This window comes from Puntigrus tetrazona, chromosome 9 (genome assembly GCF_018831695.1).
Source record: "Puntigrus tetrazona isolate hp1 chromosome 9, ASM1883169v1, whole genome shotgun sequence".
NCBI classification, from domain to species: domain Eukaryota; kingdom Metazoa; phylum Chordata; class Actinopteri; order Cypriniformes; family Cyprinidae; genus Puntigrus; species Puntigrus tetrazona.
Window position 1 is genome coordinate 11,165,636 of NC_056707.1, and position 23,465 is coordinate 11,189,100.

The window sequence follows — 23,465 nt, forward strand, 5'->3', positions numbered from 1 at the left end:
GTCAAAACCACAATTTTTTACTTTATACAAATAATGTGACAGAAAAGCTTGCATAAATCTCAGTAGTGGCTGGAGGAAACACTCTCACCGATACATACCAGCTTTACTCAGTCAGTACAGATATCCAGCTTTCAAACACACACATACACGTTGTGTTCCATGTTTTATGGGGACACTCCATATGTGTAATGGTGTTTATACTGTAGAGACTGTATGTGTTATTGTTCTACACCAACCCTACACCTAAACATACCCCTTATAGGAAACTACTGACATTTTTAGATTTTCAAAAAATTGAATCCTATATGTTTTATAAGCTTGTTTCCTCATGGGAACCTAAAAATGTCCCCACAAGGTCAAAATTTACTGGTATTCCTATCCTTGTGGGGACCATTATGTGATAAATACTAGGTACACACACACACACATACACACACACACAGCTTTGAGTATAGATAATACAATAATGTTAAATGTTAATGTGCATGCAGTTACTATTTAGGATTTTAATCATGGCTGTAAGTTTGAGACAATTGTATTGTAATTGTAGATCATTATGAACTAAAACACTGAAAAAGGTAATCCTGAAAATGTGTGAGAAGCATTACTTCTTTTAAATGAAACAGTTGAAGATAAAATCTAGTTATTTAAAATTTCCACAATGTAGGTCCTTTAAATGCACATTATTCCTGCTAGCTTAAACCATTAGCTCTATATGAAAGTTAAAACTATTGTGTAATATTATCAAGTATTAAAGCAATTATATTATTACTTTGAGGTGTTCTCTCGTTTGAGATATGGTGGGGTAATACCATTAGCGTAATGGGGGCAATTATAACACCGACTCTGAAGCCAATTCAATATTATTATCAAATTTTTCTCAATGTAAATATGTTAATGGCACTATTACATAGCACTGGTAGTAGTAGTCATTTTATATATGTTTTTAGAAAGCAAAAGTGAAAGGGAAATGGAGCTGCATAGTGGCTTCTCGATAAGAAACCTTAATCTGGACAATACAATGGAAATCTTTGGTAACACTTTAAAATAATGGTCCATTGTTAACAAGTAACTCTGCAGGAAGCAATTGGTAGAATATTCTTGAGACAAAACTGGTCCAGCAAGTGTAGCTGCTATTAGCTTTATACATTCTATTATTAATCCTTCATAACATTTAAGATTAAAGTTCTTTTTCATTTAAATGTTATGAAGGATTAATAATAGAATGTATTTAACACAATTATCACCTGATTATTATACCAAATCTATGACACTTATTGTTTGTTCACGGCATCTAAAACAGTGTGTTTACAGAGAAGGGTTCAATCATTCATATGCTTTCGAATTAATAAAATGTTTGTTGATGCAAAATACCTTGTTTTATGAAAAGCAACACTTAAAAAGATCTAATATCAAAGCAAGGTTGTTTTTTTCCCAGTGACGCATGCATGTTTAATAATGGGTCCAAGTTGTGTCCCCACTTTTTATCCACACTGTCAGACATTCATTAAAATGTAATAAAATCAGGTAATATCAGGGGCAGCAGTCACTCTAAAGCACCCCTTGCCACAGTTCACCTCTGCAGAGTACATCACTGTCAGACAGGCTCTGCTACGTTTTAGAATATATTAAATCCTAATGTTAATATCTGTGTCACAACCATGATGTGTCAACACCCTCTTTCAATTTGATTTGAAATATTTTGATATTTCATTATGATTTTATATTTGTTGTGGATTTGTTGGTGGAAAATTTAATCTGTCTGCTACGCTTTTGAAATCTTAAACACATCTTGACTGCTGTTAAGGATAAAGTTGAACTTTTATATAAACAGTCCAAGATAAAAAGAGAAAAGAGAAAAGTAGGGAGTTTGCATCAAACACATTATACCGTAAATACAGTCGATGTCTTCATTAAGGATGTGAATTGTTTTTGTCAAAAGAACATCATTATTTATATTCAAAAATGTATTTATATTCCACCCGAGGCTACTGTCACTAAAGGTAGGTTTTTTGGATTCAGAGACATACTGAACTGACACAAACTACCGCGAATACAGTTGTGAACTAATTCAGTCATTTCCTAATTTTTAAGTGAAAGATCATTTTTATTATTATTCTATGTTTTTGTTTAAAATAAACAGAGAACATTCATCCTTTGGTAAGACTAGTAGTAGCAATTCCAACCTGTAGCTGCTTACAGTGGGAAAATGATATTCTTAAATTAGTTTTCACAAAGAACCCATTTGTTTACTTTAACACATTACTGTTGTGATCAGGAATTAATTGGTTATTCTTTATTAATTAGTGATAGTTCAAAAGTAGATCTTAATGAGGACATACTTTTTTTTAGTAATTATGAATATCTAATAAGGAACTGCCTTTGTCCTAAATTTGCTACTACTTACTGCTTAGTTAATCTTACTTCTCTATTAGTATTGAGTTAATTGTTATTGTAATACTACCTATTAATTACTGCATAGTTACTTGTTAACAACGGACCATTATTCTAAAGTGTTACCAAATCTTAATATTAAACACTGCAGATATAATCCAGAGCACAAGGAGGAAAAAAGATGGATATAAGAACAAATCAGTGACTGATTTTGGAAGTGACTATTAGAATTCAGATTGTGTCCAGTATATATGAAGGACACTTTTCTGCCTACATGGAGACACATTACAGACAACAAAGAGACGGGATGTGTTTATATGTCAAGAAAGGGATGACCCAGATTTTTGGTTTATATGTGCACATGAGAAAGGTCATGTATACTGAAAAGTGAGTGTTTGTTTGTTTATTTCTGAAGGAGGTCTTGTCCTGTGTGATTGTGTACCAAACCTTCCCTGACAACTGCTAGCCAGAGATTCTCTGGCATTTCCCCCCTAAATCTCCATCATTCCCTTTCCGACCTTTCACACTTCCTTCTGTCTCTCTGACAGTTTTTCTAGTTCTCTAAAAAATATCACTTCTAATGTCACATATTGTACCTCTGCTACTTCCAAACTAGACACTTATAGACAGAAAACAAGGGAGAGGAGAGAGAGAGAGAGAAAAGAAAATGTACAGAACCAATCCCAAAGGGAACAAAAGTAGAGTCTCCAGGAAAAAGTTCAGCGTACTGCAAAACCAACTGATATTCAAAACGCTTAGTATTCAGCACCATGGACAGGGATAGCTGTTCTACGTCTACTCAGTTCTGACAGTGACCTAAGAACCCTGGACAGTGGCCATGCACTCACTGAAAAAAGTTTTTGGAGTGACAACCTCATTGCGTTTTGGGTAGTTATAGTGCCAAACGCAAATGAAAAAAAAAAAAAAAATAGAACAATTACAAAATTATAGCAAATGATATTTTCAGTTTTAGAGGTCAAAATACATTAAAATTAAAAAAATGTTCTGTCTTTCTCATAGGCTGGTTGCATGAGCTGGGTAAACGCCTGGGCACCCCCTATTTTCTGTCGCCTCTTGCATCCCTAATTCCTGATTCGCTACGCCCCACCATCTTGGATGGATTGGTGGTCAATTCAAGTTCAAACCAGTGGAACAGCACTGATCTGGTGGGACATGAGTCTGTGTGGAACTCGAGCCAATGGAACACAACAGGAGCAGGGCCGGTGGGCACTTCAAATACAGGACAGACTGGAGCCGTACTGGGAGGCGGGCCCTCGATTCGCAGTTCATATGTGACATCGCTGTACTTCGCTTTAAGCAGTCTGACCAGCGTGGGCTTTGGCAACGTCTCAGCCAATACTGACTCAGAGAAGATCTTCTCTATTTGCACCATGCTGATTGGAGGTAAATGCAAGAAAACACAGTTCAAAGCTTTTAAATAGTTTTGAGTTTTGGATTCATAACGCTTTACTACAGAGATGTACAGATCTAAATATTGATAATCATTTTGTTTATATTATTAGATTATATAATCTATATACAGTGCCATTTAAAGTTTGGAGTCTCTCACCAAGGTTGCATTTTTAAAATCAGAAATAGTAAAGACTGTAATATGAAATATGAAATATTAAAGTCACTTTTATATTTAAATATATAAAAATAATTTATTCCTGCAACGGCAAAGCTGATTTTTTGGTACCCCAAACCTTTAAATGGTAGTGTACTCCAGAGGAAAGAATTAGAAGTATGACTGTATATATAAAGAAATACATCCAAATAATGAAGAGCTTAATTAGGTATTTTTTTTTATTATATTTTTTAAATAACAATTTTAGATTAACTACAGTAAAGAAAATGATCCATGATTTTAAATGATGTCAACATTCCCATGTAAGAATTTAGGGAAGCTATATTAATAATCAGATAATGAGAATTTCGTAGAATTATGGTTCCAACAGGAATATCTATCTAAACAAGGTTGAAGATGATGTGAATGTCATGTATACTGGGACAAGTGTATTTGTGTCCCTCTGGTAAAGAATCCCACTCTTGTTTCCTTAAACGCTGTGTTAAAGACATGGTTTAATAACTTCTCTTAGCTTGGAGGGATCCAAATGTTCCCACTGTTATCTTTCCCACCCCCACCAGACATCAGTATTCAGAGAGATGATTTAGTCTCCTCAAGCAGGGATGATTTAACACTCAAAATAAGATGGTTCCATGATCCCTCATTTATAAATTGGTGCGTTTATTTATATGTAATAGATCAAATTTGGGACAAAGTGAAAACCCATTTTAACAAAGCAAAACCATCATGAGCGCTAATTTCAAGCCACAGATTTTGAACAAGACACCATAGAATTGTGTGGACTTCACATACACACGCAAAAGAAGGCTACAGGACTTCAAATCAACATCAAGTGAGCGAATGACTGCATATTTCTCAAAGCCTTAGCTTCCTATAGATTTCTGGAATTTCCCTAAGGACCGCATTCTTCATATGAAAAGACACATAGGTGCATTTGCCTTATTGGAGTAGTCTTTAGTAGGCAGTCAGCGATTTTTTGGTGTGTCCATCTGACCTCATTTAGTTTTAAACTACATTTCCCACAGGGGTCCATTCTTAAAGCAGCAAGCTTTCCCTCAACCATGTTATTTCACTACGCTTATTTACTTATTGATTATCTCTATCTTCAACACATTTCCCCAGTGGTAGGTAAGGTTTGTTGACCATCATTTAACAACCTCTGAATCTTCTACCATATTTATAGAAGCAGTGACGGTTGAGTGCCTATGTGTTCAATATTCCTGCATTTACCAATTGACATTAATAGACAACATTCTATATGTCTTTCGACATGTTGCGTTCATGTTTAATTGCAAAACCAGTGACTTGAAAGCTTTAATTCAGTGTGTCTTAATTTGTCCGGTTCAAAACCTTCGTGTTCGCATATTTGTGTGGATTTTTTTTGACATCTCTTACACCTCCCAACCAGTTTAACTCTTAGAAGAAGGCGGCTTACGTTGGGCACTCTTAGCCATTTTCTGTTAACCTGACTGTCGGGATTTGACTGCCACAGAATTGGAGCAGCTTGTTATATGCTGAGACAGCTGTAATGATTTTTCAGCTGCATGTGCCCCGTGTGGGTTTGAAGGAGATGTTGTGACAGTGGACTGAATTTTAAGGCATGTCCTCTGGGCCATGAAGAGAGAGACACAGGCTTCATTGCACTTAAGAGGGCCAAATGAGGATGGCTGAATCCATGCACACTCACATACATGCACACTGAATCAATCTGTCACCAAATCCTACCACTAAGGGCCATTACTGTCCCAGCCAGCTGACAGCTGGGCTCCTACCCACACACAGAGATCATGTACACTGAGGGTATTTGGGGAACACTGACATGCCTAAAAATTACATCAAACAAGTAAGCATATTGTTTATAAAATTAACCAGACTACAATATGATGTGTGCCACCTATTCCAGAGGAATCCTTTACTTCTTAGATGCTGCGCTTTCAAAGTTGCAGATTGTTAAGCTCAGCTTAGTTTAGCTTTTTTTAATTAACTTCTCGGTTCTGCTTCATTTAAAGGAAAATTCTGCCTACAGGATTTGTAAGACATGTAAAGATTATCTCTTTTTTTTTCATGCAAAGCCGATACGATACAAATCTGTTGGGACCAAATTTGTTATGGACCCCAATTGATTTCTTTGGACTGCTATACAAAATTGATTTTAAGTCATACACAACATGAGAATGAGTAAAAAAACTAATAATACAAAAATATGTCAGTAAGAGTATGTTTGATTTAATTCGGTTCACTCCGGTTCAGATATTTTTAAAACATTCTAGTACATTTGCATAGAGTAATATTGTATAAAAATATCAAATGCTGTACGAGTTGTTTAATTTTTAATTTTGTTTCTAGGGGATTGCATTTAAATTAAATATACAAAATGTCTTAAATATAATGTTAGATTTTTAAGTAATGTTGATATGAACAATATAGTATTTGAGGAATAACCGTGTTTTTTGTGCATCTTCGATAAGTACCTCATTCCTGAAACCGGGTATTAAATCAATGTGGAAACCACTGTTAAGATCATTTGTTATTGGAAGAATTTGATGAGAATGTTTTAGGTCTTACTGGCTACACAGTTTGAGACCACACTGAAACCCAAGAATAAAGAAAAAGACTATATAATCTCACTCCCGTCTTAGAGAGGCAATTCAACAAGAGAACTCATTTGTTCTTCCAACAGGAATCAGATGGTTGAAATAGGTTTTATTAACTTTTAATAATTCTGTTGCCCTATTTCACCTGATTTAAAGATTTTCATGGATTTTATCACAAAGCTCACCCAAGCACTCAAAAGGCACATAACCCAGGTGCATCCACTTATGCTGAGCGCAGTTCTTGAAAAGAAGAGCGGCATGCAATTTCCGCAACAATTTATGTAGACTTCAATTAGCACTCCATGAGTACTCTCCAATCCTTCTTGATTGTTTATACTCATGTTGGCAAAGCTCACAATGTTAAATAAATAGATGATATGGAGTTTGGTGGAGTGAAAGCAGTTGCACTGAACATAATGTAAGCAGAGGACACTAAACTGAAAAGCATTAGCATGCAGTCCACTGACACTGAGATCAAGCAATAGAGAGAAAACTGGCTGGAGCGAGATGTCAAAACCGATCCACTTCTCACTAAATGACTAAACGTTAACTCCTGATAAAATCTTGCTCAGGTGAACAGATAACAAGTGGCCATCACAAAGACTAGATATTGCGTTATAAATAAAAGACGTTATGTTTTTTCAAATGAATGACTGTTTCCCCCATGACAACACTGTTATAGTTACTGATAATAAAATGTGGCATTATTATCATTTATTATGATATTATTAGAATTGTATTTTTCAGGCCATCTGAATGGGTGCACAGTGTAGCTGTAGCTGACGTGCCATAAACTCTGTGAAGGCTTTGAATTATTATTATTGTTATTTTTTTTTAGTCAAAATGACGTGACTCAGTTACTAACTTAGTTACTATTTGTGAGAAGTAACTAGTAACTATAACTAATTACTTTTTTTAAGTAACGTGGCCAACCCTGATCTTGATATACAATGTAGAAGGAAAGTCATGATTGCAACAGAACATGTTTTTTGCTAGTAAGCAAAAGAATGCTAAAAAAAACGATTACACCATGTGTAAACAGCAATCTGTATTGATTTCTCTTTATAAATGGTTGACACCATGTGATCAGACAGTGCCAGATGGATTTTAGTGCAGACGTTAATATAGGCAGATGTTAATACTTATATAATAATCCTGCCTTTATCACACTTATCATGCCTTTAAGGGGTTTACACTTCCTTGACTGAGACTTAAAAGTATAGAGATACACAAACAACTCCTTTGACTAAGGTTTATTGCAACAGTTTTTAAGTTTGAGAAATCTGCTCTAACACTAGCTTGATGTATTTTTTATATTCTGTTTTCTTTTTATTTATTATATATATATATATACTGCTATGTGTACTGCGTTAAGCTAACTGAGACTTGTTATAGCACTTGCACGTCATTGCTCTTTTTTTGATTTTGATTGCTTCCATTGTCCTCATTTTTAAGTCGCTTTCGATAAAAGCGTCTGCTAAATGACAATGTAAATGTAAATGTAATGTAAAAGATGTTTGTTTGCCGTGTCTTTCTCCAGCACTCATGCACGCTGCGGTCTTTGGTAATGTGACGGCCATTATCCAGAGGATGTACTCGCGCCGCTCGCTCTATCACACTCGTACCAAAGACCTCAAAGACTTCATCCGCGTGCACCGACTTCCTAAGGCCCTGGCGCAGCGCATGCTGGAGTGTTTTCAGACGACATGGTCTGTCAACAATGGCATCGATGTCAGCGAGGTAGTACTTTTACATGTACTTTTAATAATTTGTGCGCACAGATGAATAAATTGTCAAAACAAGTTCACAATTTATAACTGATACACAAACAAAGTACTGCAATATGGATAACATGCGAGTCTTATATTTGAACTGCTTTTGTAATCTACTCGTCGAACACTTTTGGGGTTTTCTCGGTTTCTTGATAATGAGAAGATCGGCAGGATCACATTCTGTACTGTACTGTACTTTTTTTCTTTCTCTTTTTTTGGCTAGCCATCAGTTAACATTCAGAAACTGTTGATGATCTCCAACCTCAGGAGGTCAAACTACTGTATCAGTCGATTAATTTTCAGTTATTTTGTTAAAGGGTTTGCGATTTTCAAGGGTTTTGCAAAATGCGTTCAATATTCCATGACCTCTAGGAGTAAATGTTTTTAACATTTACAGACAATGCGTTTTCCATTCATCATTTCTCTATGCTGGATCTCCCATTACCCTGTAGCCTAAATATAGGAAATGTGATAAGCACTTGTAATTAAATATGTAATTTTAGATCCTTTTCTTTACAACAGTTGATTCCGATCTGTGTTGCTTATTATTGGCCTTCTTGGTGTGATTTGATGCATCTAAGATTATCCTTTTATATTCTCTTTTCATTTCAACGTGCTCTCTTTCCATCTCTCTTTCTGTTTTATAATCCCTCATGTATTTTATCATTTGATTTATTTTCTCTTTCTATTCGCCTTTCATTCACTATCTCATCCGTTATTCTGATCTGCTCATAAACAAGAGATTCCATCTTACACTCACAATGTTTTTAATGAGCCCAATTCAAAACACTCGTTACATAACTCATAACCGTCTCTTTGCTTTGATATCAATATCACCTCCCATTAAAGTCTAAGTAGAAGACTGATCTACAGTTTCTTCGCAGCACTTGTTTCCTTGACGATCAACCGTAAAACTTACGTTTTTATGCTTTTAAAGAATGAGAAGTAAAAGTGCAAGCACTTCAAATAAATGATCTCTTTGTCCTCACCCAGCTTCTGAAGGACTTCCCAGATGAACTGCGGGCTGACATTGCCATGCACCTGAATAAAGAGCTGCTCCAGCTGCCTCTGTTTGAGTCGGCCAGTCGAGGGTGTCTGCGCTCGCTGTCGCTCATCATTAAAACTTCCTTCTGTGCTCCCGGAGAGTTCCTCATTCGCCAGGGTGACGCTCTGCAGGCCATCTACTTTGTCTGCTCAGGCTCCATGGAAGTGCTCAAGGACAACACTGTGCTGGCTATACTGGGTAAGGTTACACACGAACAGTAGGGTTTAGGAAATAATTTAGGTTAATTGGGCCTTTTTTCCTAGTCATCTCAATGGGAAAATGTGTCCCAAATTAACTGAAGTCACCCTACACACACACACACACTTTAATTGTATATTGCAATTTAAACATTATCCCCTGGTTTCTCAGACATGGCTTAACCATACCTGTTAGTCCTAGATTAAAAGTAAATCTAAGCTGTTTCAACTGAACGAAAATTACACTGACTGATCCTAAAACATGTCAGTAACTTATTTAGTCAAACCAGTGATGCTATTTCTAAGGCGTGTTTATAAAAATTACTTAAAAGTCTCAACTGAACTATGGCTTAATCATGGCTTAGGCTAAAACCTGTCTATGAAACTGGTCAGATGGCTCCAAAAAAATGAAAAATAATAATTTCATTTCGCAATTCCATTCGGTGCCACTAAAATGACCCACTTTTATTAGTGCATACCTGATTAAGGTAACCTGGTAAATATGTGCTGTTAACTGTGGAAAACTGGAAGCAAACAAAACAATTATATTCTCATTTCTATCCCTATACAGCTCATGAATTTCTGTGTGTCAGTCATGCTGGCTTATTCAGTGGCTCCTATATTACAATTTCACAGCAATTTCAAAGCCCATTTAAATTCCTCCTACCTGTCACTATTAATTGTGCTTCCTGTGTGATATTGAGACAGGTCAATACAATAAAAAACTGCCCACACATGCACACACACTATCCATTAATATCATTGTATAATTTTTTATAAAATTCAGACATTATAAATGAGCTTGTTCAATGAATCTCATCCTCCCTCTATCTGTAGCTCTTATTGTTTTGAGGGAGGATTCCCATATAATTTTCAAGTCTATTGAACAATAACTACCCCCTCCCCCCATTATACACACACAGTTGGCTCATTGGTTTCATTTTCTCATTAACCGTCTTCCTTTGTTATGCATATTAATGCATATATTATCTTCGAGATTCAGCTACTGTTGATGAGTTTATGTGTGGTTTCTCTAATGTGCTTGCCAATACATGACATGCAAAAACACAGTGAGGTGCCTGTCTAAGCAGTATCGTTTTACATTTACCTTTGTTCAGCGGGTTTCCCTTTCAGAAAACCATTTCAGTTTGAATTTGTGCTGTCAGGAGCTTCTCACAGATTTTACTTGAATTCAACTGGTTACACAAATTCATCTCACTGACCAATAAAATGCTGCTTGGTTGTGACTTCTGTGTTAGTGCATTGCAATACAATAATCACAATAAAGTGTGACAACACCTTTAAGGAACATTTTCCCCAAAATGAAAATTCTGTAATTTATTAATAACCCTCAATAATTATCTTTTATAAATTGATCACAAACAACATATCATAGAAGGCAGCAAACATCAGCATACTTTTTTAGCTCGTAATGCTCCTTAAAAATGCTTTCTCGATAGGTGTCTCTCTAGGATTTTATAGAGAGCGTCTGATACCTACAAATTCCTCATTTCTCCCATTGGCTATGTTGCGTTTGACCAGATGACTAACCTAAGAACATCTTTTGCCCAGAGCTGGTTTAAATATGAAGCCTTCCTCCTGACATTACCTTGTACTTTTATGTTGTAAAAGACATTAGCAATCCAGTTCACACATACTTAAATCTGTGATCGCTATTCCATCGTTTCCACACTTACATTCGCATTCCAGACATACTTTCCAGATCTGTGCTTATATGAAGAAAAATGTTGACACAAACATATACATAGAAGTGTAGCCACTCGAATTTGAGTCAAGCATGTGTTAACACCGCAATGTTTTCTGTTTAAATCTTTGGAAATGTGTGAATATCTCTCCATGCACTGGACCAGAAAAGGTCAGTGCTTTTTATGGTATTGTAGAGCTTAATGAGCTCGGCAAGCAGCCCAGATGTGAAACCCAGCAGTATTCATGAGAATTCATGATTTTATGACCTATTGTGTCCTTCAGCGAGGCACTTAGCCTACTGGTTGCTGCAGTAACTACCCTGTAAGTTACTTTTGATGGCAAATAACAATAGAATCATAGATAACTTCCACGTAAATGTGTCCTTTTATATATATATATATATATATATATATATATATATATATATATATATATATATATATATATATATATATATAAAAATCAACAGATAAAAATATGGTTTTATAGATATATATATATATATATATATATATATATATATATATATATATATATATATATATATATATATATATATATATATATGTTTGTGAAATAGCCTTTACTGCTATTCCTAATGGTTTATTTGTACTTAAAATGTACTTATAAACACATATAATATATAATATATTATGAATAACAGCAGAACAAACAAGTAAATGGAAGAAAAAAAGATGAAAGGCCAGGGTTTTATTTCAAATGTAAATCATTGCCATAAAGATAGTCTGGTTAATTGAATTGAAAAAAGTGAAATGATTTATGGGAGCTATACACAGCACAAATGGCCTCCCAAAAACCTTGCTGGGAAGCTTCTAAGCAAGATAACAGCAGGTGAAACTTCCTTCAGCTCTTAGCAGAAGTATTCTCGATAATCTGCTAGGTTAAAACAGCATCTCTGAATGATACGTACCTACATATGCAGTAATTATTTAATTTTTATTTAATTTTTGCTTTGCAGTGTTTAACATCTGTATTTTGTCAATATGCACACTCATCCTTGTTCCAAACCTGATTTAACAAAAAAGGATATTCTGAGATTAGAATGGGATAAGGTCTTGTTTTGTAGAAATTTCAAATGAATATGCATTTTAAATGCAGAGACTGTACGCAGCGTTTGTTACTGCACAAACACACACAGGAACTTCAGTTTTTTTATAATCCAAGGATTTCTTCATAATCCTTATCTAACGTGATGCACCAGAGCATATGGGCCAGTTTAATAAACAAATGCTTTCCTGTCTGAGATGTGTCAATGCAGTGCTGTCACAAACATCTACCATGTGCCTTTCAGGGCATTAGGACTGGATTTCAACCAACCCATCCTTTCTATAGTCTCTCTCTGCTTCTTTGGGATCTTTTAGTTCAGTCACCTAGGACTCTCTTTGCCATAGCCTTTCTTTTTGCTGCAAGACAGCAGCTGTGACCATAGATGGACTATGAAAGTTTTACTGTGTTTTTCTCCTTTCATCTGAGCGTGGAGCAGCTGCTCAACACAAACCTCACACTCTGTTTCTTAGACCCTTCATATGAGCCAGACCTTAAAAAAAACAACAACAGCAACAAACAAAACAACATTTGGTTGGAATATTGATAATGCATGCTATGATATGCACAGAAAGATAATTTATTCCAAAGGAAAATAATTACAGTTTCCCCATCATGAAAAAACTATTTGGCATATCCGAACGGTGTACAGTGCCTACAGTTAATCTGGAAATAAAAGCTCTCAAAAGGTCACAGTAAACGATGAGCCAGAGCTCTCGCCGAGCTAAAGGTTCTTGTGTGTGTGTGGGTCTCTTTATCTCCAAATGCCTGAACTCTATTGCTCTGATCAAATCAAATATTGGCATGCCGCTAGGCCACATCCACCTCTCTCTCACACACTTAATAATTGATGGTCAATGCATTATTAAAGTGCTTTGACTATTAATACAGGCTGACACATGAAGGCGAGAACCATAGATCTCCGCACGTGGAAAATAATGTGGGAGGGATTGAATCAAGAAATGTGAAAAAGAACATGCCAAACAGAGGGAACAAACATAAGGCAGTCAAATTCTTTCACTCTGAATATTAAAGCTCTGTTCCAAAACCTAGTGAACTACCTAAAAAGACATTGTAGTATATATGTACTTAGATTATATTCTATAAATTTATATTTAAATAATACATTTTACATTCTATAAATATATACATGTAAATACATGTAAATTAGTGCTGTCAAATGATTGTGACAAATCAATCAAATGTTTACACCATATATATGTGTTGTGTGTGTGTGTATATACATGTTTTTCTTTAAAAAAAACATATATTGTATGTCTATGTGTGTGTATATATTTATATATACAGGTACGTGATAAATATGCACAGTACATGGAGAAAATATACACAGTATATACACAAAAACGTATATTTTGTATGCAATTAACTGATTAATTGTTGCCCAGCATGACCAAATGACCAAAAAGTACAGTGCAATACAGTTAACACAGTAAAGCCATTAAATAATAATAAATAATTTTTTTAGATTATAAAATGTTATTTATTGATCTGATGCCAAAGATTTCAGCTTTACTGTGAGTTTTAAATGATCCTTCTAAAACCATTTTAATATGTTGATTAGTGAACCATTATCATAACGATAATCAGCGTTTGTGGGGGTTCTTTGATTAATTTATATATATATATATATATATATATATATATATATATATATATATATATATATATATAAAATGTATGTGTGTGTGTAATAGCATAGAAAAAATTACAGAAATCTCCCATTTCCACTTTCCTTTTCCAGAAGGGGAATGAACCATTAGACCAGGTGATATACAACCCTAAAGACCGAACTATTATGCTATTATGTCTTAAAAGGAAGAGGAAAAGCTGTGAATGACTGCAGACACATTCATTCAGGCACATTTATATAGCCTGCCTGTGTTCCCATGCACATCCACTCACTGTTTGGAGAGACTGTTTGGTTCAGTGTTTGGAGGACCTGCGTTTGATGTTGAGAACACACCACCTGCACACACGCAAAGTAATGGCACTTTCCTGTGGCGTTATCGATCTGACAGCTTGACCCGAGGATCTACAGGAGGCTCCAGAGAATACTGGAGAGAGAGAGAGAAAAAGAGAGACAAACAGATAGACAGCCAGAAAAACAGAGAGACGGCAAGAGAAAAAGACACCAAGCAAATTGGCAATGACGGATAAAAAATGAAAGCTTGAAACGAAAGCAAACGATTAGTCAAGACAGATAGCAATAAACACTTATTCTTGGAACCAGACCAATAAATACACACTGAGACACACAGACGTCTCTGAGCTGCGGTTAGAGTGGGAGTGATTGTCTTAATTAAAGCTGTGATATGAAATGGCTTCCTCCACCTAGACTCATGTCACCTCGCAATGAGATTACACGTGTTATTGCACTGCAGAACTACAGTCTGTCGAGTGACTGAATCGGAGAGAGCTGGAGAAAGCAGATTTAGAGATAAGGAAACAGAGAGATGGAGAGAGAAATTCTTTTGTTCTGTCACGTGGCTCGTGCCGTTGTTGCCTGATGCATTGAACTCTATGGATTGAATGTTTGACTAATTAAACGCTAGTCAAGCTCTGTAATGTGATGCTTAAAGTTCAGACACTTTCAACTTTGACCCCATTTGCCACTGACCTTTCAAATTGCAGTCAACGATCGCAGGCAGTGGCAGGTCCTGAGTGATTCATGCGTGTGTTTGCATATCCAATGATGTCTTCTAGAGACCAAAGCCACTACAAATGTTCATAATATAAATGCATATAATATATACTCCAGACTTCTTGCTGTAGTCCTATGCAGACTTTTTGCTATATATTACCCGGAATAAAATTGAATACTTTCAGGTTAAGAGCAAATATATATTTTATATATTTTTTATATATAAAAAAAATCATGTACACATTTTATTATAACGTTCCAATTCTGACAATTAACTGACTTTTGCCTCAATTTGCCTAATTTGCTGCTTTTTAATAGTTCATAAGGTAAGTGATACATTCAGGCGTTGGGGAGGTTTATGGATGTAAAATATGGTGTAAACAGCCTAACAGGCATGCTAATAAGCCCCTAGTTAATAGTGAGAATTGGTTCCTGTACAAAATCAATATAAAATGGACATTGTAACAATTTTTTTTCTATTGTGACACGTCCAGGAAATGGCTTTTCAAACTTATATACTGTATATATATACACACACACACAATGCGGGTATATAGAATACATAGAAAACAATGCGGGTGGGAATTGATTTTGTTCACTGCGAACTGATTATAGAAAAGGGGGCGATGCATGGATGAATGTTTCATGTGAGTGGTTGCTTGAGGAAAAGGGTTGAAACTCGTTTGGGCAGTGGACAACATTTATGACCCAGTCATTGAACCCAAGAGCATGTCATGAATTTATTTATTTTTATTAAAGATTGTAAAGCCACTGTAAAAATCACAGACACATCATGTGTAATAATTTTAGTGAAAATATCTCTGTTAAAAAATCCAGTTGGTAAAAGCTGGTTATGAGCTGGTCCTGAGAAGGAACTGGTTGCTTAGGATCAGCACATGACCAAGCTACGGAGCAGCTTAAACCAGCTCAAACAAGCAGTGATGCTTCAAAACATACCTAACCAGCATATGCTGTTTTTTTCCAGCAAGGAAACTGGAAACTGCACTGGTTGTGCAAACAAATCAATAACTTACAAGAACAGGAAAACATGCATTCAGAAGTCAAATTTATGCCATATTTTATATTTGTTCTGATTGTTTCGATTGATATGTAGTTTCGGAAGAATGCTTGGCTACTTTACCTGTCAATGTATAGTCATGTTTGGCTCACATAGAGAAGCAGAAGAGAACAAGGGGTACAAGATCAACTAAAAAGAGAGATAAGCAAGGAAGGTTATTTGACCAGTTTAAAAAAAAAAGGTAAAACAAATTGCAGCCATCAATGTTCTGCCGTGTTATCTTAGAGAAAAGATACATAGAGCTCTTGAAAACACGACAGTACAAACATGTGAACACACACACACACACCATGCATAATTACTACACCTGCTTACTTGATGAAAGATGCACATATGGTCTGCCACCCATCTCTCTCCCAGCACTGCTGAACTCAGTTGCCTCCGGTGTGTGCCAACCGGTGTGCCTCCCCAGAATGCAGTGCTCTGACACTTCAGAATTTGTCACTGCTTTCATAGTCCCTTTGCACCAAACCGGAAAATATTTTTAGCCTCTGTGACTGCCTTGTGTGCCCCTCCTGTGTCTCATTTTCAAACCTAGAACAGAAAGTTTTTCCTTAGAACTTTAGCAATGACTGACAATCTGTCTTTGTTTACTTGTCTGAACAAGTTTGCACAAAATACTGGAGGGATCTAACACGCATATGCAACTTTAAAAGCATACTAATGAATTTTGCATGGCAAAGCCCGTTTAAGCCACAAATGAGCTTTTATATGCTTTTCTCAAACAGGAAAGGGGGACCTGATCGGCTCGGACTCGCTGACGAAAGAGCAGGTGATAAAGACCAACGCAAACGTGAAAGCACTGACTTACTGCGACCTGCAGTACATCAGCCTGAAGGGACTGCGGGAAGTGCTGCGCCTCTATCCTGAATACGCCCAGAAGTTTGTCAGCGAAATCCAGCACGATCTCACCTATAACCTGCGGGAAGGCAGTGGAGCTGATGTGAGTGATGCTTGCAAGCACACATGATGGTATTTAGGGCAAAGGGTGACAATCACAGAGCATTACCTTTGATTCAACAGCCTTGACTATAAAGGTCAAGCAGTGTATGCATCTGCTTTTTTTAGCCTGAATCATGTGCATGAAGGACCGAGGCAATTACCACAAATGTACAGGGCAGCAGTCGATACATCGCCTTGGATCGGATTATCAATATTGTATGCTTGTGCAATGGAGCTGATATGAGTCCTATAAATAGATCATAGTTCAAACAGAGAAACCTGATAATAGTCACCTTCATGATCATTTATTATGGTTCATATTCACTCCTGTGTCAATTTTGTTTCAGATTTTTCCTATAAAATTATTTAGTAGATATAAAAATAGAAACCTTACACAGAATGTAGATACAGTCCGTACGTACAGTTTTTGGACAGTTCACCCATCAATTTAAAATCATCATTTACTCCAACCTATGGAATATAAAAGTGGATGTTCTAGGAAATGCATGTTTTTGTTTTTTTTCTGCAGGTTTGGAGTGACATGAAGGTGATGACAGAAATGTCAGTTTAGCTTGACCTATTTCTTTAACTGGCATAGCTCAGATAAAGTGGTCACCATCTTTTATTTTTGTTTAAACCTATTAATAATATCATACATCTATAAAGTGCTTTTCTCACATAATTTTATCTCATTGCTGATGAAGAGGGGGAAAGTACTATTTGAAAGTATTTCAGCTGTGATAAGTATTTTATTTTTGTAACTCAGCTAGTATGGAATGACATTAATAAATCTCTTAAAGCACATTTCCAGACTATATGTGACCCTGGAGCAATAAACCAGTCATAAGTCGCAAAGGTATATTTGTAGCAATAGCATGTAACAATACATAAATTATAGATTTTTCTTTTTTTCCAAAAATCATTAGGATATTAAGTAAAGATTATGTTCCAGAATATGTTTTCGGTGAGTAAGAAGTTAATATTGTGTTATTTTCTTACTATTGATAAAGAACCATTTACTTTAATCCTGAATGAACCAGCCATTTGAACGAATCAAATGAACGAATCAAATACTCGTTGACCTAAACATTAAAACATTTACCACCACCTCCTGGCAATTTTAGTTTACTATTTTATAAATTTAGAATTTCATTAAAGAAATTATTTTTTATTTCTTTAGAGATAATAATAAAATAAAAAACAAAAATGACCAAAGGTATAGTAAAATGACAACCATCATTATTTATTCAATCTCATGGTCCAAAAAAGTATATGTAACGCATTTTATCAAAATATTTCTTGCTGATGCTACTTTTTGTAACGCCTGTTTGAGGATTACACAACGACTTTAAATGATCTTTTGGGAGTAATTTCTCAGTACAGTTTGATGTTAGATTCATTTGCGATTAATTAGTTTTTATACAAATTGTAATCGATTACCAGCCCTAGATTGCACCTGTTTATGTTCTGTGATTCAGCTCATAGAAATAAATGCTGCTGCTTTTTAAGTAATGCATTTCTATTTACAGCTTGGTTTGCTGAGCCGTTTGGTCAGATTGCTTTCTTGCCACAAGCAAGAACGACAGCCAATAAGATTCATGATTTTGGTCACATGCCCAGAGCTACTGCTGTAATGAACAGGTTGTTGTTTCTCAGAAAGACAGAAAGACCTGGAAACGTACACAGTTTGATGCTACTTTCCTCTCTATGACAAGCATATAGAAACAGAAAGTTGTGCAGCATTGCTTTGCTTTACCATTGTGATTGGGCTAACCATTCAGTTTATGCTTTTTATGCCAAACATCCAGGTTGATGAGAACAGTTGCTCAATTAATAAAACTGGAAGAAATGTAAATCTGTAATGTTCTGCTGCACGCTGGTTGTCTATAGAAAATCAGTGTATGTAAAGTTACTCATTACTCAATGAATTTGTGAGCTGTGACCTACAGACTGGAGGTATGTGTGTGTGTGTAACGCTGCAGTGCCCACATCCACAACCAGCGGAATACAAAATGGATCCCCATCTGCTGTCCTTGGCATCTTTCCTTCCTTCTTGCATATTCTCAAAGTCTGTGTCCTTTCCCTGACTAGGATAAAGCCCCTTCCCCCCCTCATCTTCAGGATGCACATGTATGCCTGCGCACGAGACCCCTCTCTTACACACACACACACCCAGCCTTGAGTGTAACTTGCGAGGACAGGAATAGCAGCAGGCTGCGGTTTGGAGTGTGTGCCGATGCTAATAATAGCACAGAGGGAAGGCGGGGACTCCGTGCTGGCTGGGTCCCCCGCGCCTCGAGCTAAGATTGGATCCTGTAAGATAAAAATAGCTCTGAAACGAGAGGCGCATGGGGGAGAGGTGCCTCTTTTCTCTCCTTTTCACTTTTTCCTGCAGTGCTGCTTCTGTGGGGTGTCACATGCGGCTTTCACTCCAACTAGAGAAAGATATTGCTGCGTTTGAGGAGAGAAAGAGAGGGAAGGAAGAATGGTTGGTGGAGTGGCAGGTACATAACATGTAATTAAATACAAGATACTGTTGCAGCTTTAACCCTGCCTCAAATCGTTTCGCAATGAGATATACAATTTTTTCCTTAGCATTTTGAAGGGATTTGTTTGACATAGTCCACCCAGAGCACCCTGTGAGCTGTACAGCAATATGCTCTCAAAACACCTTAGCAACCGCATAGAAATGCCCCGGCAACCAGCAACAATAGCTTGGCATCTTGGTAGAGACTTTTGCATGCACAAGCACTTCATTTCCTTCAGAAAATGCAAAAATCAAGTTTATTGGTGCCATGAGACATAGCGGATCAGCATCGATGCTCATTTCACATGTGTACAACCCCAGAATGCTTTGAGAATACCAATGAACACACACTGGCACATGCATTAGCACGCAATTGCAGAGAACTGTGATTATTGGGGTCGCTTGCCTATTACTGCTCGTCTGCGCGCGTGTTTGTGCACTAGAGCTTTGGAGGAAAAAGGTAATGCATTCTTTCCTCTCTTTCTTGTTATACTTATCTGTGATTGACTGAATTTGGCGACTCGAGGGACATGGAAATGCCTGAATAAACAGCTCGTTCTCTGGAGGAGGGGAGGGAAAGAAAGTGAAAACTTCTGTAGAAACACCAATTTAAGCATCTTGCACACACGCGCACACGCTCCCCTCGTGCCACTGGAGTCTGTGTTACTAAGATTGGAAGGAGATTGCTAAAAATAAATTCCGCTTTAGGTGGGGTGTGGGACTGCAGACGGAGCGTGGGGGTGGAGATCATGAGAGGAACGGGGAAAAAAACAAGATGCGAACGAAAGAGAGAGGCAGGGTGCGGAGAACGGGAGGGGGGTTGCAGATAAAGATGGAGATACTTCAGTCAAATTGAATGGGGGAGAACAAATGGAGGGATGGGAAGGAAGGGACGGGGGAAACGTTAATTAAGATTTGCTCAAATTCTTTTATTATTTTTCCTTCCTGGTTTATGTTTGTTAGTAATACAGGGATGCAGGCTGTGTTGCCACCCTATAGCGACGGACTTTGATTGACATAGTCTTTTATGTGTTTTGACAAAACAAAAATAAACAGTGCCGCCTCTCCTCTCTTCAACCTCTTCTCTGGAGCCGCAGGAGAACGCTGCTTGCAGTCATTCTTTTTATGACATTCTAAGAACACGCAGCGCCGAGAGTTAACCGAAATCGATTTTTAGTTTCTACAAAGAACAGTATTTTTGTGGGCAAAAACCAATCGCGGATCCTTAATCTAGTACAATGGAAAATATGCAGGGAGTTGAGCTGGAGGTGGAGAAACGTGGCGGAAAGGAAGAGAGGAATGAGAAAAATCAACAGGCTGTGTTAGTCTGCCACGCACTGGTCATGACCCTTTACTACCCATATGAAAATAATTTTCAGAATTCCTTGCTATTGTGTACCAAGAATGGTTTTATAAATTGAATGTTTTCTTTAATAACTGGATTTGCATTTTTAGAAGGAAGTTCTAGTGCTTGCAAGGCAGCAGTAGAATGTTGTTAATGTTGGAGATAACCCTAGGTTCAACGCAATTCTGCTGTTTCAGTGAAAAGTGACTGTAGAAGGCTAAATTAATGCAAGATCACAATTTAGCTTGCAAATAAATGCAGGTGAGGCACTATTCTTTATGCAAATAATGCAGTCAGATTGTTACCAATTTAAATGTAAACGTTTTGTTCGAAACGAAGAATGGATAGTTTTCAAATTGTAATAAACACATTGTATATTCACTACTGTTCATGTTTTTTAAAGAAATATTTTTAGTCAAAAATACAAAAATATTGTTAATTATTGTTTTAACCTTTTTGAAAGCCATTACTCCAGTGTTCAGTGTAACACGGTCTTTCAAAAGTCATTGTAATTTTCATTCAAACGTTCAATTTCTACTTTTTTTTTCTAAAGCCTTTTAAATGTTAAAAATAATGACTTTCAAATATGCTGTAAAATTGAGTGGCTATGAAACTGAGGGAAAATGCATTTAATAGAGACATTACACTTGATAAAGTATTTTATTAAAATATAGAATATAGTGCATATGGAGGGTTTTTGGGGTTTATTTAGCAATAAACAAAAGGGACTGTCTGTACATTATCCCTGTTATTTTTACACAGCTACTTATCAAAGAAATCAGAGAGACCATAGAGAGATTTTAGATTGGAATCAGAATTAAGTTTTCCAGAGAGATATGGAAATATCCAAGATACACATCTCAAAAATGTAAAAGTTAAAAGGTTCAAATTAAATTTAAACAAATGATCAGAATCATAAAATAAAAATGGATGAGGTAAATAATAATAATAAAAACCTATCTTGCAAGGACTATAAATTAGCTCTAATTTTACCTCACTCCTGCTGATTGAAGGAATGCATATCTACTGCAGTTTGTACAGACACAAACATAACTAAATCTGCTCCGTGTCTCTCAGCTGGACTGGGAAAGCAATGGTGGTCTGGTGAAGAAACTTCCTGCTATCCGTGAGGATGAGGAGAATGATGAGGAGCAGCACTCAGTGTCAAGGGCCCCACGTTCTCCCCTTCGCCTGACCCGAGGCCTCAGCTCCCCGCTGAGATCGCCTCTTCTTCCCCCTCGCCCCTTCCGCCCTCCGTCAGACCACACACGACCCGCCACCCTCCAGATCCCCGTGGTCAGTTTCAGCAGCGCTCCTCCAGAACTCAGCCCCAGGTGACACATCACACATTACATCCTCAATGAGCTGTAGCCCTCTCATGGCTCTCATGAGAACCTAACTGATTCATAATTTAGAAGTATCCAGCTACCATGACAACCAGTTTGGGTGGAATTGCTGCTTGCTCTAGTAATTGGCTCTTCATTTTTATGCTAAGAAATCAAGACTTATTTAAAACTTAAATTGAGTGAGCAGAAACTAAAGGAATCTATTTCTATCTATGCATTTTTATATTACATTAAGTTTGGAATAATTAGGATCTTGTGTTTTTGTAAGATGTTCTAATTTTAATATATTTTAAGATGGAATTTATTCCTGTGATAGCAAAGCTGAATTTTTAGCAGCCATTACTTTCATATTCAGGATCATGTGATTAATCATCATGAGAATACGTTACTGAACATGATTTCTGATTTCTCTGCAGGTTTGTGGATGGCATAGAGACAGAAAGCAATTCCAGCTCAACACAAAGGTTTGAGTTCGGTCCCACTCTACCTCAGAGCGGTCCTCCATCCCCTTCCCCAGGTACACACACAACTACAACACAGAATACGAAAAGAAATATTATGAAGCAGTATTTCCAAAAATAGACTGTCTTGCACAGTCAGACTTATTCTGCAGCTTATTCTGTCCAAGAACCGCCCACTTAGACAGGAAGGGACCATCTGACCAATATTTAAAACTGCCAACTATTTTTTTTATGTGACATTTAGGGCTGGTACATCTGAAATTGAATATGAACATCAAAGCAAAACAGAATATTTTTCTGCTTAGGGATATTTGTCCTACTAAATGTCTTAAATCAAAACTCTTCAGTACCTTTGAGGATAAGACTTGATGCCGTAGACCTTGAACTTTACATAGCTTAGCAAATCCATTTATTAATGTTTCTTTCAACCATTCATCATAACAGCTTGGGAACTTCACTAATGCAACCTATGATGGTGGGATGTAATTTCTGAGAAATTAAAGCTGGCCAATTAGATTGTAGCTCTTACAAGTTTTGCGTGCAATATGCATCAGACGGTCAGGGAACAGTCTGTGGCAGTAAATTTCCTTTCTTCATCCATCCAATTTTTCCTCTTCTACTCTACAACAAACTTAACTTTTTTGTGTGGGTTTGTGTGCAGTGAACCAGGAGCAGCTGGAGACCAAGCAGAGCATCACCAAACTGAGTGAGGAGGTAAATGAAAAAACACATTATATCAGTG

The 23,465-nt window shown here is 36.7% G+C and overlaps 1 protein-coding gene across 1 annotated transcript in view; it reads left to right on the forward strand.

Moving 5' to 3' along the window:
- kcnh3 (potassium voltage-gated channel, subfamily H (eag-related), member 3) overlaps nt 1-23,465 on the forward strand; it is a 93,884-nt gene that overhangs the window by 66,592 nt on the left and 3,827 nt on the right. Inside the window, exons 8-14 of the mRNA XM_043249569.1 lie at nt 3,415-3,798; nt 8,117-8,316; nt 9,342-9,591; nt 16,831-17,045; nt 21,994-22,250; nt 22,679-22,779; nt 23,385-23,437. Coding sequence (XP_043105504.1) covers nt 3,415-3,798; nt 8,117-8,316; nt 9,342-9,591; nt 16,831-17,045; nt 21,994-22,250; nt 22,679-22,779; nt 23,385-23,437 — 1,460 coding nt within the window. The remainder of the gene's footprint in view (nt 1-3,414; nt 3,799-8,116; nt 8,317-9,341; nt 9,592-16,830; nt 17,046-21,993; nt 22,251-22,678; nt 22,780-23,384; nt 23,438-23,465) is intronic.